Source organism: Rattus norvegicus, chromosome 1 (assembly GCF_036323735.1).
Source record: "Rattus norvegicus strain BN/NHsdMcwi chromosome 1, GRCr8, whole genome shotgun sequence".
NCBI classification, from domain to species: Eukaryota; Metazoa; Chordata; class Mammalia; order Rodentia; family Muridae; genus Rattus; species Rattus norvegicus.
In genome coordinates this window covers 96,980,654-97,006,178 of record NC_086019.1, presented here as the reverse complement: position 1 = coordinate 97,006,178, position 25,525 = coordinate 96,980,654, and the positions used below count along the sequence as shown (strand labels likewise).

At 51.8% G+C, this 25,525-nt stretch overlaps 2 protein-coding genes and 1 pseudogene across 7 annotated transcripts in view; 1 reads left to right on the top strand and 2 right to left on the bottom strand.

Annotated features, from left to right (window-relative positions):
- Positions 1 to 8,095: 8,095 nt before the first annotated feature.
- Positions 8,096 to 8,210, bottom strand: LOC120100450 (small nucleolar RNA SNORA17; annotated as a pseudogene).
- A 1,811-nt stretch (positions 8,211 to 10,021) lies between these two features.
- Lrp3 (LDL receptor related protein 3) lies at positions 10,022 to 25,417 on the top strand. Of its 4 annotated transcripts, XR_005493687.2 has the most exons (9): positions 10,022 to 10,562; positions 12,141 to 12,188; positions 19,088 to 19,226; positions 20,334 to 20,548; positions 20,860 to 22,096; positions 22,183 to 22,315; positions 22,566 to 23,619; positions 24,629 to 24,747; positions 24,840 to 25,417. XR_005493687.2 is itself a non-coding variant. In XM_039092968.2 (7 exons), exons 1-7 carry the CDS (start codon positions 10,490 to 10,492, stop codon positions 23,151 to 23,153), a joined length of 2,433 nt encoding a protein of 810 aa, XP_038948896.1. In that variant the 5' UTR covers positions 10,022 to 10,489; the 3' UTR covers positions 23,154 to 24,365. The 4 variants fall into 4 exon arrangements, 2 of the variants coding, with proteins under 2 accessions (XP_038948896.1, NP_445993.1); XR_005493688.2 differs by lacking the exon at positions 24,629 to 24,747; XM_039092968.2 differs by lacking the exons at positions 24,629 to 24,747; positions 24,840 to 25,417 and having other exon boundaries at positions 22,566 to 24,365.
- Positions 24,159 to 25,525, bottom strand: part of Slc7a10 (solute carrier family 7 member 10) — a 15,991-nt gene continuing 14,624 nt past the window's right edge. The window contains exons 10-11 of one of the 3 annotated variants that reach the window (NM_053726.2): positions 24,802 to 24,979; positions 24,159 to 24,525 (exon numbers count right to left, since the gene is read on the bottom strand). In NM_053726.2, the coding sequence (NP_446178.2) occupies positions 24,392 to 24,525; positions 24,802 to 24,979 (312 nt within the window). In that variant the 3' untranslated portion in view covers positions 24,159 to 24,391. The remainder of the gene's footprint in view (positions 24,526 to 24,801; positions 24,980 to 25,525) is intronic. The other 2 variants (XM_039107883.2, XM_039107930.2) reach the window with 2 other exon arrangements.

The following is a 25,525-nucleotide window of genomic DNA, read 5'->3' as shown; positions in this document are numbered from 1 at the left end:
TCCCAAAGCTAGCGGGAGTTGCAGGTGCTTGTGAGCCACTGGCATGGGTGACGGGAACTGAACTCTGGCCTTCTGCAAGAATAGGAAGTGTTTTGACTGTTAAACTATCTGCCCACGGCCCACCCCATCCCCCATTTTCTTTTCTTTTCTTTTTTTTTTTCTATTCTTTTTTTTTCGGAGCTGAGGACCGAACCCAGGGCCTTGCGCTTGCTAGGCAAGCACTCTACCACTGAGCCAAATCCCCAACCCCCATTTTCTTTTTTTGATACAGGGTTTTATGTGGTCCAGGCTGACCTCAAAGTTGCTCCGTCGTCCATAGTCAAGGCTGGTCTTAGACAGCTGATTCTCCCGCTCCTACCTCTAAAGGCCTGGGATTCCATTTGTGAGTCATCCTGCCCAGCTCAGCACCTCATTTTTCATCAGCTACCTGTCCCTTCTATGCAACATCGGAACCACAGACTACACCTGGTCTTACTGCCCCGTTAGAGTCCCATCATCTGGCTCTGCCCAGCTCACCTGGGTGTGGCCACTCACAACTCAGGAGGCCAAAGCACCGTTGGAATAGTGAGTTCTAGGCTAGCCTGGGCTACAAAGTGAGGCTATGCCACAAATAAACCTCAGTGTCAGGTGGCACGGAAAAAGGACAAAAACGGCACTTAAAAAATATGAATTTTCCCAGGCAGAAAGATGACCTTAAGTCCTGTTGTAACAGGCTCCCAGACCTTAGCACAACTGACTCCATGATGAAAATATCATTCAGGCTGTAAAACCCAGCATGTGGACAGCACCACCTACCAAAACCAAAATAAAGACCATCAAAGTCCATAGTTTTGGGAAGGTCTCTAAATGGAATAACCTTGCCTTTGACTTCCGTAGTTCTGCTTCTGGCTAACTGTTCTTGTTAACTGAAGTGTACCAACTCAGGATATGGTTTTTTGTGCTCACAAATTCACACTGAGAAAGGCTTGGGGTTATACTGAGATTCAGGACACCAACTGTAGTCCCCGACTGACTAATAAAGACTTTCTATTGGCTTAAACTTGAATCCAAGTTGTCATCTCTGGTGGATACTCCACAACACTGTCAAGTTGGTGATCAATATTAACCATTGAAGCCACAGTGGCCAGGGAAAACCACACTGTCCTCCCTGTGGGTTTGTTTGATGAGCCAGTAGAATTCTCTTTGTGTTTCCCTGTGTGAGAATTTCTGCTAGAGGTGCCCGAAGGGAAGGAGTGGTACAACGTCATAAGAGCAGATGCAGACACAGGACTCCAAAGACTCTCTGAATTTTGGATTCAAATGGACACCACTGAAATCCATCTTGGTGAACCAATGAGTTTTGTTGGGACTACTTACAGGAATATGGGTGAGGGGCCACTGACAGCAGGTTCATCAAAGCCCACCCCAGCTCACAAAAACTAGGAACCTGGAGCTTACTGCACAGCCTGCAGGCACATCAACCGGTTGGAAAGTGTTCAGTTAGTCTGAAACTCTTCCAGGAAGTTGGGGGTAGGGAGGGGCAGCGAATCTAGTCAGCTTCAGGGATTTCCTGAAGTTATTTGAGTTGTTTACCTTTCTGTTTAAGGAGCTTGCTTGCGGAATGCAATGTTTCAATTTTGGAGGAAATAGATAAACAATAGGGACAATTATTTACTCCCCCCGTTTTTTTGAAACAAGGTCTCTAATGCTGTCCTGACTGTTCCAAAACTTACTCTGTAGATTAGGTTGGTTTCCAACTCACAGAGATCTGCCTGCTTCTGCCTCTGCCTCCAGAGTGCTAGGATTAAAGGGGTGAACTAGGCCTGGTTTACTTGTGTGTGTGTGCGTGTGTGTGTGTGTGTGTGTGTGTGAGAGAGAGAGAGAGAGAGAGAGAGAGAGAGAGAGAGAGAGAGAGAGTCTGTGTCTGTGTGTGAGTGTGTGTATGTGTGTGTCTGTGTGTGTGTGTCTGTGTGCGTGTGTAACATAACTTCTTTCATGAAAAATACAGTACTCCAGTGTGGAAGAAGGATGTCTACACTCGCCGTCTTCAGTCTACACTCTGTCCCTTCGGTGCCGGGGACAAAGCTGAGGACTTGGCATGAGATGCCTGTGGGAGTGTGAATTTGTGTTTCTAGTGAGGGATACCTTACCTTTCTCTTTTTCTTGGTTGCTATTTCAGATTTAGGAGCTGGAAGGACACCAAGAAGCTTTTTGGCACAATTATTTTGGCTGCTGTGATATTAATGATTCACTAATTGAAAAAAATAAAATAGCCCGGAACCCCTTGGCTGAGGGAGTGAGTCAAAGTCCTGTTGACAAACGTGCTGTTCTGAGACACCTTCGGGGGAACAGCACCTTCCATTCCCGTGGGGGTTTGTTGGTGGTGTGATTTGTTCCGAGGGAAACAAGTCTTCAGATGTAGGGAGAGAGCCGAGCACAGTGGCACACATGCGCCGTTAGCCCCAGTACTTGGGAGTCAGAAGCAGGTGGATCTCTGTGAGTTTGAGTCTAGCCAGGTTTGTGCAGAGAGTTCCCTGACAGCCAGGTCTGCTTTCTGCCCGTAGGACTACACAACTCAGGGAGGCACGTGGAAATATATGCTTCGTAGGCGGCTGTGGTCTTCGCTATGCTCCGTGGACCGCCGTGGTCTTTTGCAAGCCTGTACCGAGGACGTTTAGAAGATGACATAACAGCTCATACGCTCTCTGGCAATGATGCTTGATTAAGACATGCACAATGGGTTTTAAACATCTCTTGTTCTCGCACAGTTACAGCAACACAGCCTCATGCCAAAAACCACGTAATTTGCTTTATCGGAATGCTTGTTTTAGGTCACTGGTCTAGAGCTTGAAATATCTTTGAATCGTGCTGGTATTATGCAAAGATAAGCCAATCCGGAGTCACTGAGAAACTGAGGACGTTCTGGGCCGAGGGAAGGAGTTGGAATAGCTCCATCTTGTAGTTGCAACCTGATGATTTGCCTAACACCTAAGGGTGAGGGTTTTGTCCTACAGGGACTGGTAGGCCCACGACTGCACTGCTATCTGCAGGGCAGAAGCTAAAAGCGAGGGCGTGGATCTCTGTGTGAGAATGTGGAAGGGTGCTGCCAAATAGCCATGCAAATGCTGACCGCGAGTCCATTTTTGTAAATAATATATTTATGAGCATTTTCAAAAGTGACCAGGCCAGTCCCATAAGGACAGATACCATACAATTCCAGTGAGATGAGACATACACACCAGGATGCCACTTGCCAGAGGCCAAGGGGAAGTAGGATGAGGATTTATTGTTTAACAGAGGTTAAAGAAGATGGGGAAAGTTCTGGGGATAGATGGTGGTAGGGTTGCTAGAATGTGATTGAATTTTTTAAAAATTCTTTTTATTCCTTTAAATTACATGTATATGTGCATGTGGACTTGGGCCTGTGAAGGCAGACCCTCAGGAGCTGGAGTTACAGACAGTTGTGAGCCACCTGACAGGGGTGCTGGGAAGAGTCCATGGGTCCTCTGGAAGAGCAACAAGTGCTCTCAACTACTGAACCACTTCTCCAGCCCTGTGATTAAAGATATATATATATATATAGAGAGAGAGAGAGAGAGAGAGAGAGAGAGAGAGACCAGAAGAGGGCATCAGGTCTCATTACAGATGGTTGTGAGCCACCATGTGGTTGCTGGGATTTGAACTCAGGACGTCTGCAAGAGCAGTCAGTGCTCTTAACCGCTGGGCCATCTCTCCAGCCCCGATTAAAGTTTTTTTTTTTTTTAAGATGTATTTATTTTTATTTTGTGGGTATGAGTGTTTGTCAGCGTGCATGTTATGTGCACCATCTGCATGCAGTACCCAAGGAGGTCAGAAGAGGGCACTAGATTCTTTGGAACTGGTCCTCCACGAAAGCAGCAAGTTCTGAACCATCTCTCCAGTCCCTCTGTATGTTTTAAATGAAACACGAAAGTAGACAGCGGTCTAAGTGGGAGAAATAAGGTCTAAAGGGAGAGGAAAATAGGAGAAGGTAATTGGGAGAAATTAACATACACTTCATCTTTCCTCATAATGCACATTCTTTCTCTAATGTATATACCTATCATATATATGGTATATATTATATTCATACATCATACATGCATACATGCATACATATATACATACATACATACATACATACATACATACATACATACATACATACATACATGCAGGAATATTTGGGAGAGGAAGGGACCAGTGAGAGGAGGGGCAGGGGATGAGAAAGATAACAGAGTGAGCAAGAACAGTGAATAATGATCTACACATGTGGAAACGCCACAGTATAACCTATTGTTCTGTATATGAACTCAAAAATTAGTTAAAAAATAGAAATGAAAACTCATTCAAAGTGGAGAAGGAAAAGATTGCTGAAATAGCATTAGCAAATTTAAAATCGTTGCTCTTGGCGGTCCTTTTGTTTACTTTACAAACAACAAGCACACGTCACTTCTATATCCAGTGAGCTCATGCTGGCCAGCCTGCGAGCCTTAGAATCAGCGGCTACCCCATTCCTGTTTAAAATTCAAAAGTCAGTGTCTCATCGATTTGGAACCTGACTCCCAGATGCCGCCAAGTCTTTCAGTCTGGCAAGTTTAACTTAGAAGCAAATGTGTACTTCCCGATCGCTTCACTCACTCCCCTACTCCTGTAGCTTCCAACTTCTCAAGCTGGAGGCCATTTCTGCCCACGGTGGAGCCACTCCCTTCCCTGGCTACCAGGGGGAAGTCTTGCGCATTTGGGGAGGAATGCGGGGTGCTAGGGGTGGTTGATGGAAGCCTTTACAGCAAAATAGGCACTACGTTGGCATTGGCAAGGACCAGACATCTCTGCTCCCTACAGCTGTTCACCTTTGCGACCCCAGCTCACAGCTCCACATCCCTGAGAGGTACTGATGGCACAGGAGCAGGGGTGGTAGACCCCGTATTCACTAAAAACAGAGAGAATCGGCCTGACACGTGTGTGTGTGTGTGTGTGTGTGTGTGTGTGTGTGTGTGTCGAGTGTGCGCCTGCCTCTGCATACGTACAGTAGCCTTCTACTGCACATCAAACAAAGCACCACTATGCTTAGTGGCTTAAAAAAATAGCAGCAACGGATGGGGGCTAGAGAGATGGCTCCATGGTTGAAAGTGTGGACTGCTCTTGCAGAGGACCTGAGGTCAATACCTAGCATCCATGTACAGTGGTTCACAACTAACTGTGACTACAGCCCTAAGGAGTTCAATATCCTCTTCTGACCTATGTAGACAGACAGACAGACAGGCAGGCAGGCAGGCAGTCAGGCAGGCATGCATGCACACACACCAGCATGGTGGTATAAACTTCTAATCTCAACATTAAGGGAGCAGAGGCTAGTGTGAGTTCAAGGTCTACAGTAATGAGTTCCAGATTAGCCAGGGTTACATGGTGAAACTTTGTCTCAAAAAGGGAAATCCACCTAAGTATTAGCGCTATTGTGTAATATGGACGCAGTTTAGCTGTGGACCTTGACTCAGAATCTCTCAGGGGCCGAGATGAGGTGTCTACTAATGCTACAGTGTCCTCTGATGGCTCCGCAGGGGGAGGAGCTACTCCCAAACTCACACGTGGGATGGACCACAGGACAGTTCACAGTGGGGCTTTCCTCAGGGTGAGCTGCCCTGGGGGTGAGCAAGAAGACAGCGAGAGAGGGCAGCCCAAGATGAAAGATTCATACATGTATACACATGCTTCTTCCCTCCCTTCCTTCCCCAGTACTGAGAGTTGAACCCATGCTAGGCAACACTTTACCACCGCTCACAGCCCCTCACTGGTGGATTCTGAGGCAAGCACTCCTTTGTCAACTAGCTCATCATTGGTGGGCTCCAGGTGAGTGCTCTACCATTAAGTCACCTCAAAGCGTCCTAGTCAGGTGGCAGAGGACTCTATTCCCACAGGTCTCCTCATCCATCTTGCCAGCCTTAGGTCTCCATGTCTCTGGCCCCAGGCTGCCTCCCCACACAATCTTTGTTCCCATGGAAGCGACAGGGTTAACTCACCTTGGGGATTCTTCTCCACTAATTGCTTAGTGAGGCGCACTGGATTAGATTGACTCTTCCCAGATCAGCACTATGTCAACACACTCTGGAACATTTCATCAAGGCCAGGGGGAGTGGCCTTGATTGAACCGTGGAGCTGCCACTCAGAAGGTTACACAAATCAAGATGGCCTGGTGTTTACATTCTATGACAGTGAGGGCCTCCATGTGTGCATGCAGGCATGTGCATGTAGTACATGTGTGTGTGCATGTGTGCATGCGTGCATGCAAATGCACACTTGCATGTGCATGTGTATATGTGTATGTTTGAATGGTGCTCTTATTATCCAAGCCTATATTTTAAAATTACTGCAAAGTATTGAAGGAAAGATGATTTTTATTGCCGCTGGTCTATAGCAATGGGGTTCAAAAAGATGGCTCCTTAGGTGCTTGCCAATGAGTGTGATAATCTTGGTTTGATCCCTGGGACCCACACAGTTGTCCTCTGACCCCAGTGGGTGCCCATGACACATGCACATAAAATAAATAAATGGAATAAAAATGTAAATAGAGAACATGGCTTTAAAAACATGGCTAGACACACCTGGCCATAATTGCTTCTGCAGATGAACATAGCTAACAGGTGGTCTATGACCTGATCACTTGACATGGTGACCACAACTCTGCTCTGAGCCTTGCCCTTTCCCACCCTGGATGACTAAGGTTCCAGATGACAGACACACTGGGAAACTGCCCTAAGTAACCAGCAGCCACCCAGGAGGCTACCCTACTCAGCTCACATGGAAATATAGTTAGAACCATATACGCTGCTAGTTTGCTTTTAGTGTTTTATATTTTCATGTTGTAATAGTGGTAAGAGACATATAACATGACATTTTGAACTTTTTTTTAGATGTTGTATTGGTTCTTTATGAATTTCACATCGTGCGCCCAAATCCCACTTGTCTCTCCCTCCCCTCATACCGGCCTCCCATCCCTGCAACCTTCCTCTCAGCAGTGTGACTCTTTCGTTTATACTTCTTTGCTTGCACATGCTCTTTGCAAAGGTCCGTTGGTCTGGTTCAAGGCCTCTGGCTTTGCTACACTGCCGATACTGGAACCTCACAGGAACTTCTCTTAGCTATCCTCCTGTTGCCCTGTGTCATGGAGATCCTGTAGGTTTGGATCTGTAGAACCAGCCCCTTCATGCGGTCCAGCAGTTCATCTATGGGGTAGATGTTGGGATGGGCCAATTCAAAGCCCTGGATCTGGGCCTGAGAGCTATGGGAGCTGGGCAGCCTGCCGGCTCTCCTGATCCCACACCCTCAGAGCTGGCGACCATCAACTCCAGCAACCAGGGCCAGCTCTACACTGCTGCCCTGGCAAGGTACATGGTTTGTTCTCCCAAGTGTTGCAGCTGGTGAGGAACAGGGCCAGTCTCCCATTCTCAGAACCCCAGGGGGCCAGATCCTCTGCCTGCCATAGGTGGCAAGAGGTGAGGGAGGAGGGCATCTGTCCCCTGTCCACACTACCGCACAGCAGACAAGAAGCATGCTCACCCACTCCCTTGGACCTGCTTACCTGAAACCGCCACATCCAGGGCCAGCTCTACTGTGCTGCCCAGGTAAGGTGCAGGGCCTGCTCTCCCCAGTGCTGCAGTTGGTGAGGGGCAGAGACAGCCCTCCTGCTCTCATGATCTCAGGGCCAGGTTTCCCACCTGCCACAGGTGGCTAGGGGTCAGGTCAGGTCTCCTCTCTCATGCTACAAGGGACAGCTCTCCCATAATGCCCAGGTGAGGAGTGGGGAGTAGTTATGCACAGCCCTCAGACATCAACATGTCCCATGCAACAGCCCAGATCAGGGGTGTCTGCATGGTTTTGGTGGTAACAGATTGTGCCTGACTGGTAGTCATCTCAGGCTCCTCGCCTGGCCTGTCCAAGTAGTCCCTTGTGAGGGTCTGTCTTGGGCTCACTCCTGCCTGGGGCTTGTGGTTCTAAGTGTTGTTGTTCTTCTAGTCTCCAGCTCGCTCCCAGTCTTGGGAGCCTGCCTGAGCCTGCCTGGTGCCAGACTGGTGTCATCTCAGGCTTGTTTCCTACAGGGAGTCTTAGGCTATGAATCATTCAGATGCCCACAGGTCAGAATGCTGAGTATGGACATAGCCGCTCTCTTCTCTGACTCCTACTGGCGCATAGCAGCCACCCCTGCTAGGGGCAGGTTAGTCCGGACGATGCTGCCTATTCTAGGAACCTCATTTGAATGGAACCATATAGCATGTGTCGTTTGTGATTGGCTTGTTCTACATGGATACCACTCTCGGGATTTATCCACGTGGCACCATACATCAGAATATCCATCTTTCTAGATGGAGTACATCCCATCACACAGTCCTGTGTGTCACATCACAGCTGCTCATCCATCTGCCAAAGGATGCTGGGATGGCCTCAGTGCTTCATCCAGAATGGTGAATGGTGTATAGGAGCCCCTTCTTTAAACGTAGAATGGAATTCCTGGCTTACATGGTATATGTTTATTTGTATATATGTGTGTGTAGACATGTGTATACATGTATGCATATATACATATATGCTTATGTATGTATGTGTATGTAGATGTAGATGTAATAGCCTGTGTGTGTGTGTGTGTGTGTGTGTGTTGAGAACCCATTCCATCCTGTTTTCTTTCTTTCTTCCTGGATCATGGGCTACATGCAATCGCAATGTCATGTGTGATACTAGCGCGTGCCACCATGTGCTTTGCCTGCATGTGTCTATGTGAGCCATACATGTGTCTGGTGCCCACGGAGGCCAGGAAGGGTTATCAGACGCCCTGGAATTGGAGGTGTAAACCAACATGGGTGCTGGAACCGAACTCAGGTCCTCTGGAAGATCAGCAAGAGCTCTTAACCTCTGAGCCATCTGTCCAACCACTGCCCCCTCATTACCCGATTTTTAAACCCTTTAATATTCCCTGGGAAAGTCTGCTCTGGCGTAATCAGAGAAGGCTTAGAAGGAGAACAAGAAAGCACAGAAAAACTCCTCAAAGAAACATTCTTGGTTTGGTTCCTGTATAGTGAAAATGAATTTATGAATTACTGTGTCCACAGCTTTCACTAATGGACCATCGTTCCCCTCAACCTTCATAATCTTTTTTTTTTTTTTTTGGTTCTTTTTTTTGGAGCTGGGGACCGAACCCAGGGCCTTGTGCTTCCTAGGTAAGCGCTCTACCACTGAGCTAAATCCCCAGCCCCAACCTTCATAATCTTAATGGGTGACAGTGCCTGTGAGGGCACACATACAAGCTCAGGAAGGTGGGGCTCACCCGAGCTTGTAGACCCTCCGTACTAAGGGATCTCTGGGGACCCCTGGTTTGGTATCAGTTTTAAAGAACAGCTGACCTCAATTGACCCCAATTCCTCAATTATTCTCCCAAGTTCATTCTGGTTTTTGCTTCTCCTGCATTCAACCCCTTGGTTGACAGGTCGTCTACAGATGACAACCGCATGCTTGGAAAACATATATCATCGCGGTTCTCCTGAAGATGAGGGGTTTACTGAGCCCAGTCAGGGGCACAGCCGGGTATCCAGAGTCTTCTCAATGTCCCCACACTGGCCTCACTTTTTTACAAGTGAGCCACTTTAGAGACAGGATGAGGTAAATGAAGAGGACAGAGGGCCGGCAGGAGGAGGGAGTTCTCAAAACAAATCACCCAGGAACGTTGGAAGAAGTCAGGCCTCAGCCCAAGGCCTTCACTCATTGTCTTGGTCTCCAGCAGCCCTTTCCACGCCACTCCACCTCAGTCTCCCTCTTTTCCCAGCACAGTCGCCTGGTTTCAGGAAAGAGACCAGATCTTGGGAACAAAGGGCCAAGGCTAGCGCTGCCTGGCACCATAGGCTCAGTGCCAGCCGGAATCGCAGGGCCAAGGTTCAGAGCTAGCGGGACCCGGCCGGAGCCGCGTGCGTGGAGCTGTCCAGCACCCCGAGGCGGGGCGTGCGCCCCTCGGTCCGCCCCAGCCGCCTCCGCCCGCCCTGTCAGCGCCACTGCGGCTCGGCGGGCGCGTCACGTGGCTGGCGCGGCGCGGCCTCCCGGCTCCGGGCTTAGGCGAGGGGCCGGCCGGGAGGACGGACGGACCGATCGACGCACCCTCGTTGACATCGTGCGGCGCGGCGCGGCGCGGGCGGCCCGGGGACCGACGGGCAGGCGCACCGGGGCATGGGCGCGCCGGAGGTCTCGGTGTGCAGGCAGGGCTGGGTGCGCCGGCCGGGGCTCGGGGACAGCGGCGGGCTCAGGTCTTCCCTGGCGACCGCTGCTGAGCCCCCGCGGGGCCCGTGACGCCGCGGCCGATGTGGCCCAGCGCGTTGCGGGCCTGCACCGCCGCTGCACAAAGACGCCGCCGCAGCCGCCGCCCGCACCCCGGCCGCAGCCGCCGCGCCAGCCCTAGCCCCAGGCGGAGTCCCGGCCGCAGGGCAGCAGGCGTCCGCGCGCGGCCGGCCACGGCATGGAGAAGCGCGCGGCCGCGGGGCCGGAGGGGGCGCCGGGCGCCAGGGCGCCGCTCGCAGTCGTCTGCCTGGGTGAGTGGGCCGCGAGGGGCCGGGCGGGGTAGGAGGGCTTGGAGCTCGCACTGCGATGGCTTCCTCGCCCAAGCATCCTTGGACTACCAAGGAGGGAGACTCCCACAACAGTAGAGCCCCAGGATGAGAACGCTAGCCTTAGGTTCCCGGGAAGGCTGGGGTCTTCCTGTCGTCTTACAGTCCGAGCTGTGGACAAAGGCCTGGACTACTGCTCCCTGAAGAAGGAGCCGTTTCCTGCCTGGAGTCTTGGGCAGGCCTGGGAGCTAGCCAAAGATGGGGACTCAGCATGGGGACTTGGGGAGGGGAACGGGGATGGGGGGGCAGAAGTGAGAACTCATTTTCCCATTGTGTCTTCCCAGACCCAGATGGTCATAGGCCGGTTCAGCCCTGATGGGGGTGGGAGTCTGTTCCAGGGAGGGCCGAGAACCTGCCAGGACTGGAACCTGGGTCAGAAGGCTCCTTCCCTGACTAGGAAATTTTTCTGTCCACTTTCCCCAGCCCATTGCAGGAGAGGGGAAGGAAGGAGTTAAATCCCCAACCCACATGGCTCTTTATTTACCTTGATGAAGGAGGGAGGCCCTTAGAAGAGCTGGGTCATTAGGGGACACCCTATGATATCACCGTTGAGGGCCCAGGACCGTGACAGGCTCCTTAAAACCACCAAAATGACAAGTTGTGAGGGGTGTGGGGGCAGCTCTTTCTTTTTAAACTGTAACTCTCATCTGGTCCCCAGGAATAGAGAGGGGTGAGTGTCCGAGACAGGAGTACTGCGCAGGCTACGTGAGCTAATCTAAGCAGTGGCGTAGATGCTCACAGTTCCTGCTTCACATGCTGCGGGTGGTCATGATGTCTGGGTCCTGACTTGTTTCCCAAGTGGGCAGGGCAGAAGTGAGGGCTTCCTCCATCAGGAGATGTCCGTGTCTGGGTCTAACGGAGCCAGAATGCCCTGGGGTTGCAGATGGGGTGAGTGCCCTTGTTTCTTCATCAAATGTACAATCACTGGCCCTGAGGTGAATGCCTCAGTCAGGGAGGGGGCACCCTGGTCCCCAGGAAGTTAGATTTGCTTCTCACTTGGCCTAGACTCTGTCTCGGCCTGGAGCCAGCTGAAGCAACAGACATTCCTGTTGAGGTGGGCACGTACCGTGACGGCATCAAGGACAGCGGCATGCAGGGAAGAGGATGGTATTATCACCCGAAATGCCCATCAGAGGAGGAAGTCCCTCGAGGTGGTAGAAGGCTGCTTGAAATGTAGCTCTCTTGGGACTGAGCTTATGTGATGGGCAGCCTCAAGCCTGAGAGGAAACCACTGAATTCTGTGCTACGGTTGTCATCACGACACAGGATGACACAGTCAAGTTAACATACTGCTGTCCCTGTCCTGAGATCCTTTGAACTCCTCACCTTTGCCCATCCCAGAAGGGACAGCGGTGGGAGAGTCTCTGGCAGTAGCCTGGGTCATGCCGAGGGAGATAAAGAGGGGCGGCCTTAATTTCAGCTGTGTTGTCCTGGGTTTGCTCCTAGCCCAGACATGGGCCCTGAATTCCAAGAGCTACTGACCTTTCTTTATGTCTTCCACAGTGAACCTCTTTCTCACTGGGAGACTCAGCAGTGCAGTTCCTGCCTTAGGTGAGTAAAGCCCCCTTTTTCCTGCCTGCCCTGGGTTTAGCAACTTCGGAGGATGTCTGTACCTCATGGCAAAAGTTGGGAAAACCTTTACCTGTGTATTTTTACAGCGTCACAAAGGAGCTGTTACTCTTGAGCAAATTTGAATTTAGTGACATTAATTACTTTGGTAAAATAGGTGAAATGCCAGACTGCCTCAAACCTAGCCGTTAGGGTCCATTGAAGCAACGACCCAAGATGATCAGAAGGGATCTGGCGTTCTGTGGCTTGGTACCAGTGCAAACTAGCAAACGCCCCGTACAGCTGATAGATCGTGCCTCTTGTGGGCTAAGGGGTTCCTTGGGGACACTGGATGCTCATGCATTAAAATAGTGCCTAGAGGTAATATTAATGGTGCCACAGAGGATAGTACCATTAAGAAAAAAAGAAATCAGACTTTTAAGACTGGTTTGGTGGCACGGGCTTGTAATTCCAGCCACTCAAAAGACCAAGGCAGAAAGGTTGATGTTATAGTCTGCCTAGGCTACAGAACGAGTTCAAGGAAAGTCTGGCTAACTTTGTGAGACTCATTCTGAAACAGTTTTTAAAGGAGCTGGGAATATAGTTCAGTAGTGGAGCCCCTGCCTAGAAACCCCCAGTGACGGGCTGGGGGTGTGGCTCAGTGGTAGGGCACCTGTCTAGAATCCCCCAATCAGGGGCTGGGGGCGTGGCTCAGTGGTAGAGCACCTGTCTAGAATCCCCCAATCAGGGGCTGGGGGCGTGGCTCAGTGGTGGAGCATTTGCCTATCCTGGATTCTAGTCTTAGTGGCTTTGGCCAGGCTGACTCAGGCTGAGGGGAAGGCAGAAGCCCCAGCTTTCACTGGAATTTCCAGGAGAGAGGCAAAGCAATCGGGCAAACAGCGTTGACAGCTTAGAATGGCCAGTTTGAGTAATTCTGGAGGCGAATTCTAGGGCAGGCTCTGGCAGGCTAGTACCTAACCCTGGGATGCTTCAGGGCAGAGAGGGTATTGGCTTGCATGTGAGGGTCAGGGGGATGGTGGGTAAGAACACAGCCCTGGATCTACTGCTTTGCATGTGAAAGGCTTGGTCCAGGTAAGCCACTCTGCAGCAGAGAGGTTGACATGGAAAAACAATGTGGAGCCCTGTGTTGGCCTCTTGCCTGGCAGTGTTGGCTGGCCATCTGATGGCCATCTTTGAGCTCTCGTCTGGTGCCCAGAGAGGGAAGAGCAGCCATAGATACTCATCCTCGATTGAGGAAGGTCTGCCACTCTTTGGAGATTGAGAGGAGGTCTGATGTCGTGAGATGGGCAACCGAGGTAGCCTACTCTATCGGTAATACACCAAATAAACCTCACCATCTCTTGCTCATTTGGGCAATATGTGGCCATCTTCAGCAAACCCTGAATTGATGTTTTAGTGCCAGATGTGGTACTGCATGCTTGTCAATCCTAGTACTGGGGAGGCTGAGGCAGGAGGACTGCAAGTTTCACACCAGCCTGAGCTACACAGAGACCCAGCCTCAAAAGTAAGCCAAAGGCACCAAAGTCTGAGTAATTGGTAAGGACCCATTAAGGCAAGGTGCTTCATGGGGTGTGTGGTAAGCAAGGACGTGTGACCCCAAGTCTGGGGACCTGGAACTTGTTTGTTGTCTCTTGTGCCTCAGGCAAAGTGGGAGCTATGTGAGGTTTTGGGTTTCAGGCTGCCACTGAGCTCATTGGTGCTCAAGGTGGGTAGATCTGTCTGGTGACCACAAAGAGTGTAGGGGAGGCAGACAGAGGCATTGGGGAGACATTCATGGGGGCCAATCACTTTTCCCATCTAGAAGACTGGGCTTCTGTCCCCCTTAATTTTGTCTGTACCCAAGCTCTGTGTTTTGCTGCAGCCGGGCCTCCTCTGCTGACCCAGCCTGGCCCAGGGCCCTGCCATAGTCAGCACTGACCAGCCCAGCCCAGCCTGACGTACTGACCACAAAGGACAATCCAGTTTCACATCCTGGTTCCAGGAAAGCACTGACTGGATCAGGTGTCTGTGGCCAGGGTACAGTGCAGGGAAGCAGTGTGAGAGGAGGTATCTAGCAAGCTTGAACCAAAGACGGGTCCTTCTCCTGCTGGTGGGTGGCTGGGCATTCCAAATGTGTTTCCCAGGTTTGCAGAACTGATGCTTGAGGAACAAGACCTAAGGCCCTGCACACTCTCCTTCCTCACCTCCAGAGGTAGTTGTTCACACACTGATGCCTTGATTTGGAGAGCTAAAAGCACAGCTTGCCTGTCAATGACAATGGCAGGATGGATCCTTGTCTTCCCGAAATTCACCTCTGACCCCTCAGGCATTGCTGGCTAGCTTCTCCCTGACCTAGCTGACCTCTCCCAGCATGGGCCCTGTGACAGTGTTTCCAAATACTTTCTGTGTCTTCCTACTGTGTCCCAGCCCTTTCTCAGCCCACACCAGATAGATTTTGGTTCCTCGGTCTATCCCTTTCTCCTTCTGTGTCAGGCATTCCCTGGGTCAAAAGACCTGCCTCCCGAGTCCTGCACCACCCCCCTGCTTCCCTGTGATCCCAGAGTAAAGTTCACACGGTCTTCTCTTTAGTTAGGCACTTGGCCACATGCCTGGTGCTGAAGGGAGCCTGGCTTCCTGTTGTCTGGTTACTATGGCAGGTTGTCCAGGTTACTGATAACCCCTGGAAATCAGATCTAGAAATTGTGCTGCATCAGACCTTGCTCCTGTCCTTTCAGGAGGATTTGATGATGCTTTGGATTCACAACTAACGACACTGCCTATAAAACTACCACCCATCCATTTCCCACTTGGCTCCTGAGAGCTCCAACAATCTGTTGGTGCAAAGGCTGGCTCCCACCTAAAGCTCAGAGGGACCTCCCTGACATCCCAAGCATCCTCAGGGCTCTCTCCTAGACCAGCATCCCTCAAATGTAGTCCGGCTGTCTCTGTTCTGATCATCAACCTTTATGTAGCATGTCAATTCCTCACTTCCCACAAGACATTCCTGTAGACTCCTCTGCCCCACTGGCCTGTCCCATGGTATGATTATCTGCCTCAAGACAGTCACTTTGCTAAATGTTTTCAACCGTAGCAAGCAACATGCACTGACTATGTTTTACAGATAGATAAGATGTATCCTTCTACAAGGTTACATATAGCCATGGTGGGTATCCTTCTACAAGGATACATATGCCACAGTGGGTATCCTTCTACAAGGATACATAAGGCCACAGTGGGTATCCTTCTACAAGGATACATATGGCCATAGTGGGTATCCTTCTACAAGGATACATATGCCACAGTGGGTATCCTTCTACAAGGATACATATGCCACAGTGGGTATCCTTCTACAAGGATACATATGCCACAGTGGGTATCCTTCTACAAGGTTACATATGACCATGGTGGGTATCCTTCTACAAGGTTACATATGACCATGGTGGGTATCCTTCTACAAGGATACATATGCCATAGTGAGTAACTTTCTACAAGGTTACCTATGGCCATGGCAGCTTAGATCTGGCCCCCAAGGTGGAGATGAAGCTGCTGTCAGAGAGCTTGGTTTTGGGGTGTGTTAGCCAAGCTAGACACATCTTTAAGTACTGTCAAGTGGTATCTAGACAAGAGCCCTTCATGAAGCTCCCAGCTTCCAGAGCAGACCGGTCCCCATCTGGATGTGAGACCCAGATGGTGGCTGTAGAATCATGATCCAGTACTGGTGACATCCTCAGAGAAAAAAAACAGTTAACAGTGACACTCTGTGGGGGTTAAAAGGAAAGAGGTTTGTGGAAAGGTTGGGGTGGGCTGGCAGTGGTCCAGTCATCTAGACAGACAGGCCACTTAAACCCTGAATAAATGGCCAGAGGTGGCATACAGGGACAGGTGTCTGGCTGAGGCAGGAAGAGAGCAAGATGTTGATTTAGAACCTTGATCAATTCTATGTACGAGGAAGAGACACCTCTAATCTCACTGGACTCTGACTACCCAGGAACCACCCATCCTGCGCTTCAAGAAGGAGGAATTCTCCAGGTCACTTCAGGTGGATGCCTGGTTCTCCACAAGATTCCCTAGTTAGTGACTTTATCTGACAGCGGGAGTCAGGCCCAGGCTGGGGCACCCTGCAAGTTCTCTTGAGACCTGCTCTGCAAGCTTTGGCTCCTGTTTCTTTGGTGAAGCCCCAAGATTGGGGAGACTGCATCCTAGGGCCATGTGTGAGCATCAGAGCAAAGGAACTGGCTCATACTCACTGAACTGGGACTCTTGATGCTATAAAGGACAAAGCTCTGAGGACGGCCACCCCCACATTAGGGACAAAGGTAGCCTTCCTTTTCCTCCTGTTTGCCCTCCCCCTTTTCCTTCTCCTCCTTCCCATTTTCCCTACCCCTTCAAGTCCCTCTTTCCTTTATCTGTCTATCTATCTATCTATCTATCTATCTATCTATCTATCTATCTATCTATCTATCACCTATCTGTCATCTATCCTTCCTCTCTCTTTCTTTCTTTCTTTCTTTCTTTCTTTCTTTCTTTCTTTCTTTCTTTTTTTCCTCACCTTTTCTTCATGTAGCTCATGCTGGCCTAGAACTCCAGGCTGGCCTAAAACTCAAGATCCTCCTGCCTTAGCCTCTTGAGTGCTAGTATTACAGCGTGCGCCACCACACTTTGTTCAAAGATGCACTTCTGACTTAGCTCTTTGATGCTATGTGAGTAGAATGGATAGCCAAACCCCCATGGTCATGGAGGGCAAAGTGATCACACCCTCTTAGGAAGCTCAGAAGGTTCTAGACTGACCATCAGTAGTCCATGCTGGGCATCCACTGTATGTCAGGCATTGTGCTGGCCCCTGGGTGTCAGGCCAGAGCATCCAAGCCTGCCCTCCTATGGAGACTTGGCATTAAGCAATTTCCAGATCAAGATGGAGGTCACTGTTGTGACAGAGGCTGGGGAGGAAAGAGGAGCAATCTGGTGTGTGGGCTTCTCTGTGAAGGGGACCCACAGAGCTGAAACTGAAAAGAAATGAGGGGGACAGGAGGTGGGGAATGGTTCTGCCTTCCATGGGAGGGATCTTGGGCACAGGGGAAGCAAGGATTCAGGGGATATGAGGCAGTTTGGTAGACAGGCAAACATGTCTTCTTGCTAAGGGATAGGGTTGAAGTGAGGTCCTCCAGCAGCAGCCTCCCAGACTCAGGCCCCAGCGTGAGAGGATGCAATTTCAGAGGCAGCATGACAGATGCCTATAGTGGGAGGATGAGGACGAAGATTTGGAGAAAAGAGTCACTCTTTGCTTCCTGAGCCTTGTTCTTTCATCTGTAAAGTGGGTCTAGCCTTTGTGACAGGTTGGATAAGAGACACGTTTGAGGGATGTCGCAGGGGTGTAACCAAGTGTAAGGGTACCCTGCCTGGCCGTGGGGGAACCCAGGCAGCAGAGCAGGTGTGGGGTCTCTCACTCAAGATGGCTACCACTGCTTTATCTTTATCCCTGATGTGCATACAGTTGGCACTCTATAAATGCTCATGAACTCAGGACCTGCAGTAAGAGGCTGAGCCCACCAGGTGGATCCTGCCCCTGCCACTTGCTGGCTGTGTGCCCAAGAAATCATTTACCCTCTCTGGGCCCCCATTTCTTTGATAACTTTTTTTTCCAGAGCTGGGGACTGAACCCAGGGCCTTGCGCATGCTAGGCAAGTGCTCTACCACTGAGCTAAATCCCCAACCCTGGGCCCCCATTTCTTTACCTGGTTAGGTTGTCTACCTCCAGTATTGTTTCACATGTATTTAAATAAGATCCCAAATTTTAAATTTAAAAAAAGCTTAATGTTTTACCTATGTGTGTGTATATGTCTGCAGGAGGAGGGACTGTGTACATGTGTGCAGGGGGTCAGAAGAGGGTATTAGATCCCCTGGAGCTGGAGTTACATGAGATGATGACCATGGGTGCTGGGAACCGAACACTGGTCCTCTGCAAGAGCAGCCAGCACTCTTAAATACTGAGCCACCTCTCCAGTTCCCAAATCCCAATTTCATTCAAGGTGAAATGAGACCCAGACTACATTTGCAGCCAGGTCTGGGCATTGCCACCTCCCTTCATGTCACCAGGGATTCTGTATAAATTCTGTGAGCTTTCATCCCCAGCCTGTGAGATCCACAGGGAAGGTTTTCAGTCTTGCTTATTTAGGTCTCTTCTGTTTGCTTGATGCATAGCCGATGTCTAAATATGTATCAGGTGAGAAAACCCCTCTTTTTCCTGGGGCTCTGTCATTTTAAAATATGTATTTCTTTCTTTAACTATACGTGCATAGGTGTGTGCCTGAGCATTTGTCTGTGCACCACGTGGGTGCAGGGGCCCGTGGAGATCAGAAGAGGAAATCGATCCCCTGGAACTGGAGTTACAGATGGTTGTGAGCAGCCATGTTGGTGCTGAGAATTGAGCCTAGGTCCTCTGCAAGAGCAGCAAATGCTCTTTATCCCACACCCATCTCTCCAGAGTCCCTGGGGCTGTGTCCCACATGGGCATGTGGGAACTCTAATTAGATGGCCTGTGCAGGCCTACATACCATACATGCAAGACATCCGCTAAGCTGAGGTCTCGAGACCTCACATTGCATGTGCTGGATGCCAAGGGGACTCAAAAGTGTCTTGCTCTTAGTCCTGCTGAGATGAAGGTGGGGCAAGGGCTGGACACACAGGATCAAGACTCCAGTATACCACAGGAGTAGGGTTACACTGCCTTAAGTCTGGAGGGTTCATCCTCGAACCCCACCCACCCATGGTTTTAATGAAGCTTGAACTATAGACTGACTGGGCTTAGTGGAAACTTGTGTTCAAGCCACGAGCAGGGGCACCCGTATGAAACCTGCCTCCTACCCAAAGGTGGGTAGACATTTCCCAGCCTTTTCTCCCAACAGCTGCCTGCAGTGGGAAGTTGGAACAGCACACTGAACGGCGAGGGGTTATCTACAGCCCAGCCTGGCCCCTCAACTACCCTCCAGGCACCAACTGCAGCTGGTACATTCAAGGTGACCGTGGTGACATGATCACCATCAGGTAAGGAGAGCGTCTCTGGGACTGCACATGTGTGTATGCCTAGCAAGTGTGGAGGGCACACGTATGGGTGTGGACAGGTGTGATGTGTTCTGTGTGTGACAGGTATGTAGGTGTATGGACACAGTTAGAAACCGGTATCTGAGAGACCTGCATGGCCATGTGTGAACCGTAAGCATGTGTGTCCATGTCAGAATATGACTGTTTAATTGAGCACTTCCTTGGATGGTATTCTGAGCTGGGCTCTCATCCTCTCTTGCTTCTTTCCTTTTCAGTCCCCAAAAGGGAGCCTTGGCGGGGGCCGGGGGGGTGTGGAGTCTGGCTGCTTGAGGTAGCAAACGTTTCTGTCCTGTCTTCTGCGGGAGTGGCTTGAGGCTAGGGTGGTATGGATCAGGGTTTCTGCAAGGACTGTGGAGGAGAAAGCTGTAGGTATAGGCAGAGGGAAATAGAATGAGTGCTAGAGGGTGTCACCGAAGAGGTAGAAATCCTGACCTAGGTGGTCATGGGGATAATTGGCTATGGGGTCACTATCGATTCTGTCTGTCATACTTTTAAATGCTGAAATCCAGAAGCCCGCTTCACGCTCCAGGTCTAATGATTGTGGATCTGAAAGACAGGAATGGAATGGGCCTGCTCTGGCTGCTATTGTTAGTTTTGCTCAGCTCTGGTACTAACGTTTCACCTGGGCAACTTGCGGTCACCAAGCTGCAGCATTGAGTAACCTCATGGGCAGAGCCCCTCCTTCAGGACACAATCCTGGGAGTTTGACTGTCCCAGTGACTTGGGATGAGAGGGATCTGAGTCTTTGGTCACCACCCTTTAGGGGAAACTGCCAGAGGGCTGCTGGCCCTGTGCACTCAGTTTTGAGATGGGAATGCTGTATGTGCGTGAGTGGGGCAGGGAGCTGAACTGATGGATGTTGCCCACGGATGCCATGATTCTTCATGGAGCTGCCTTTGGACCCTAGGGTGAGGACGGAGCCAGGCAATTTGGGAGACAAAAGGAGGGCCGCTAAGTGGGACAGAGCTCCAGCTTGACTGCTCGTTGACCAGTCCCGGGCTCTGAGGACCCTGCCTGCCTACCCATCCCTGTGATCCTCTCTGCCCACAGTTTCCGAAACTTTGATGTAGAGGAGTCTCACCAGTGTTCCCTGGACTGGCTCCTGCTGGGCCCAGCAGCTCCCCCTCGCCAGGAGGCCTTCCGCCTCTGTGGTTCAGCCATCCCACCAGCCTTCATCTCTGCCCGTGACCACGTCTGGATCTTCTTCCACTCAGACGCCTCCAGTTCCGGCCAGGCCCAGGGTTTTCGCCTCTCCTATATCCGAGGTGATGCCAGCAAGGTCTCCCACTAGCCCATTTTCTGCAAGGGCTCCTTTTACCAGTCCTACAAAGTCCTAGGATGGGGGTGGGACTGATGTCTGGTGGTGCCTCATTGATTCTACTCTGCTGGATGAATCTGCCCTTAGCCCAAGCTCAACTGAGATATTGAACCTAGCCTTTCACCCATGAGCCTCTGCCCCATACATGGCCTTGCCTCTCTGTACAGAGGCCCAGCTGGGACTGAACCCATTCACCCAATCCCAGCTTCAGACCCTGTGCTGGAAGGAGGCTCACCGTGCCTCTCTCTTTGTCTCCAGGGAAGCTGGGTCAGGCATCCTGCCAGACAGATGAGTTCCGCTGTGACAACGGTAAATGCTTGCCTGGTCCTTGGCAGTGCAACATGGTGGATGAGTGTGGAGATGGCTCGGATGAGGGTAACTGTTCGGCACCTGCCTCAGAGCCACCAGGCAGCCTGTGCCCCGGGGGCACCTTCCCGTGCAGCGGAGCTCGCTCCACACGCTGCCTGCCGGTAGAGCGGCGCTGCGACGGCACCCAGGACTGCGGTGATGGCTCTGATGAGGCTGGCTGCCCCGACCTAGCATGTGGCCGGCGGCTAGGCAGTTTCTACGGTTCCTTCGCCTCCCCAGACCTGTTTGGTGCCGCCCGTGGGCCTTCGGACCTTCACTGCACATGGCTGGTGGACACGCAGGACCCGAGGCGTGTGCTGCTGCAGCTGGAGCTACGACTGGGTTATGATGACTATGTCCAGGTGTATGAAGGCCTGGGCGAGCGTGGGGACCGTCTGCTGCAAACGCTTTCCTACCGCAGCAACCACCGGCCTGTGAGCCTGGAAGCAGCGCAGGGCCGCCTCACTGTGGCCTACCATGCTCGCGCCCGCAGTGCTGGTCACGGCTTCAACGCCACATACCAGGTGAAGGGCTACTGCCTCCCATGGGAGCAGCCGTGTGGGAGCAGCAGCGAGGGAGATGACGGCAGCACAGGGGAACAGGGCTGCTTCTCAGAGCCACAGCGCTGTGATGGCTGGTGGCATTGTGCGAGCGGCCGGGATGAGCAGGGCTGTCCAGCATGCCCTCCGGACCAGTATCCCTGTGAGGGTGGTAGCGGCCTGTGCTATGCACCTGCCGATCGTTGCAACAACCAGAAAAGCTGCCCCGATGGCGCCGATGAAAAGAACTGCTTTTCCTGCCAGCCGGGCACCTTCCACTGTGGTACGAACCTGTGCATCTTTGAGACATGGCGCTGTGACGGTCAGGAGGACTGCCAAGATGGCAGCGATGAGCACGGCTGCCTGGCTGCCGTGCCCCGCAAGGTCATCACCGCCGCCCTCATTGGTAGCCTAGTATGCGGACTGCTGCTTGTTATTGCCCTAGGCTGTGCCTTCAAACTCTACTCCCTGCGCACGCAGGAGTACAGGTGGGCACCACGTGGTGGCCTGGCGCCCCGGTTCTTCCGTTTCCCTGGAGAAAATCGCACTACATTCCAGGCTATGGGTTGGGTCATCCCGATACAGGAGGACTGTTTCTTTGTGTGCATGTAAGGGTCCACATGGAGGGGTGGGGTCCCCAGATCCTGCTCTTAATGTTCTCCTATCATGCTTCCCTTCTGCCCATTGCTTTCAGGGCCTTTGAGACCCAAATGACACGTTTAGAGGCTGAGTTTGTGCGGCGCGAGGCGCCCCCATCCTACGGTCAGCTCATCGCACAGGGCCTCATACCACCCGTTGAGGATTTTCCTGTCTACAGTGCATCCCAGGTGAGCCCCCTTAAGTATGAGTAGGGGGCCCCAAAAGGCTCAGGTTTCTTTCCTTATGGATTTCAGAGAGCCCCCAAGACTGGGAGGCCCAGGGGCAAGCTAGAACTAGTGTGTTTGGAGTAGGGGGGAAGGGAATACAGTCAGATGGGGGAGGCACAGATTAGTCCCCGTCCTGGAAGCGGGTATGCTGAAGGTTGTTTGGTGGTTGTGAATGGCCTGGTCCCTACCTTAGCTGCTCCCCCACCCTCAGGCTTCAGTGCTACAGAACCTTCGCACAGCCATGCGACGACAGATGCGTCGGCATGCCTCCCGCAGGGGGCCATCTCGTCGCAGACTGGGCCGCCTCTGGAACAGGCTCTTCCACCGGCCACGGGCACCTCGAGGCCAGATCCCACTGCTGACTGCCGCCCGTACCTCACAGACCGTGCTGGGTGATGGGCTCCTCCAGGCAGCACCAGGGCCTGTACCAGACCCCCCAGTGCCCAATACAGACACAGGCAGCCCCAGGGAGGCTGGAGATGGGCCTCCTAGTGGCTCTGGCCATGCACCAGAAGTGGGGCCTTCAGTGCCGCCCCCGCCCTTGAACCTTCGAGACCCAGAGTACAGGCCAGAGGACAAGGAGAGAAAGGCCTGTGTGGACCCTCTGGAAGACAGTCCAGCCCCTGTGGACACACCTCCAGAGCCCTGCTTGGCCCAAGACCCCCACCCCCAGACTCCCACTGCCAGTGGCATCCAAGATCCCCACTCAGCAGAGCCACTGGGGGTCTGCAGGAGCCCTCCACCAACCTGCTCCCCAATATTGGAGGCTAGTGATGATGAGGCCCTGCTGGTCTGCTGACCCATTGGACACACTGGTGACTGCCACAGCCCCGCTTTGGAACCAGGGAATACACAGTCATTTCTACCCTGCCTCTGCATTCTTTCTTACAGAGACCCACCTAGCAGCTCCGGTGAAGGGCCTGGGCACTCAGTCAGTGGGCTACCTGTGCAGTCCTATTGCTCTGAAGGGCATTACTGTCAGGGGCTTCGGGGGTGGACCTGGGAAAGAGGGACCGACCACCTTTGAGATCAGCATGAGCATAGCCCCTTGGAGTCTCACAGCAAATTGCTCCCTGCTACACTAATCTCGGGACTCATTTCCAGAAAAGCAGGAGAGCCAGAACCAGGCTTTCCGGAATGTTTTCTGTGGCTTCTCAGTTTATCCACCCTGCAGTGGCACCAGCTGCTCATCCTCAGACCTGTGCCAGGAGCTGTAGTTGAGGCCTAAAAAGGCCATGAGAGGGGTAGGGTGGACCTCATTCATGGTGAGTACTATATTCATCCTTCCCCACAGGGTCCCTAGGAAAGATGGGCTAGTGGCTTCTGCCCCAGTCTCATGCCTATGGTGGCAGCATAGGCCTGGCTAGGCTGGGTCAGTCCCCAAGTATCATGGGTAAGGCTAAAAGTATGAGATAGGATGACCACAAGAGAGGCCATTCTATGCCTTCAAAGGAGACAGAAGCCAAGGTACTGGCTGACAATGGAAATAACCATTCTGTCTTGCCTCAGAGTCTCAGTTTCCCCACCTGAAGAGAGGGCTGTGCTATCATAAGTAATAGCATTCACTCTGGTGATTTATGGGAAGGACAGTAGTTCCAGCTGGGGAATTTCTGGGTTCTTCTGGATGGCCAAGTTCAAGGTGGCGTGGAGGGTTATGGATGGAGCCTCATTGTCTTCTATGGGCCCCATGGAGCCAGCCTCAGGTTCAACCAGCAAAACCCACTAGGGCTGAAAACCTCCTCCATAGCACCTTCCCAGCTAGCAACCCATATACCGCGCTGAGGCATGTCTCCATGAACTCCCCTTACACACAGAACAACCAGCCCTGTTTATTTACAGACTTTTCTGGAGAAGCTAGCAGGGCATTGCTAAGGCAGGAAGCCCGACCCCAGTGGCCAGTCCCTTACAATAGGCCTCTAAGGGTCGGGTCTCTTTTTTTGTGCAGAAAAAAAAATTTTTGAAAACAAAACAGAACACAAACCCCTTCTCAATAAACAACATGTAAACAGAATCAGCTGTTCCAGTCTCTACTAGGTCTCATTGTGTCTTCAAGGGCTTGTCCGTGATGGGCAATGGGGAGGGCTGGCCCATGGGGCCATTTTCCTCCTCCTCCAGGGAGCCCTGGGGGTAAACCACGAAACACAGCTCCTGGCCCCAGCGTGTCATGGACTCTAAGAATAGACAGACAAGACAGACAGACAGACCATGGCGGGAGTGGGTGGGTTTTTGATCCTTTAAGACAGGGATGACCCTAACTCTGGACACCTCCCTTAGGCAGGGAGTTGTTTCCTTTGCAGATGGATCCCAGCCATATCTATATGTAGAGGAAGTTTGAGGGAAGTGACCGGGTCCTGTGTCACCAGCCAGGCTGATGGAAGGTCCCCTGCACTGGGGTAGGATCATAAGAGATACCCACCTCTGCCTACAAGAGGCAAGAACCTTCTCACCTGTGAATCTGTGTACACACTTTGGTTTGCTTCTCCAGAACACTCCCAGGAAGAAGATGGGGACCCCAGTGAGGATAATGATGATGCCGACCCCACAGACCATGGGCTCCGAGATGAAGCTGAAGACCAGGAGGAATGCCCAGAACACCAAGTACACAACAGGAATGAGGAGGTTCACCTATCGGAGAAAGGATGAACAGGAGCACCAGGGGCAGCACCCTAGTTCTCCTGCCACCCAGGGGATCAGAGGCCCTTCCTCCATCTCTTGGGAATGGGGCCCCTGTGCTGACCCCCTGGTAGCTACCCAGTGCACTGGAGAGCAATTCCTGGGTTGACCAGTTGGCCGAACTGCTGATGCTGTCTATTTGAGCAGTGCTGAGCTATCTGTAACAGTTATACACAGAAGGCTGTTTACATTTGGCTGCAGCTCAACTATTTTTCCATGCTTCAAATTTCAGGCAATCTTCAGGATTCATATACAGATGGGAGGCTTTTCTGTCACTCTTTCAAGTGGGATCATGAGAATACCAGGCTCTCTCATTGGCAGCCTATGTGACCTTAGTCTCATTGCCCCTGTCTGAGGACTGGGGATATTAAAAGCACTTGCTTCCTGGGATTAGAGAGAATATGTCAGTGGAAAGTCCTACACTCTGCAAATACTGTAGCATTGTCATCGTCACCTATACCTGCCTCTAGTGCTCAACTTGAATGAAGGTGGCCCTGG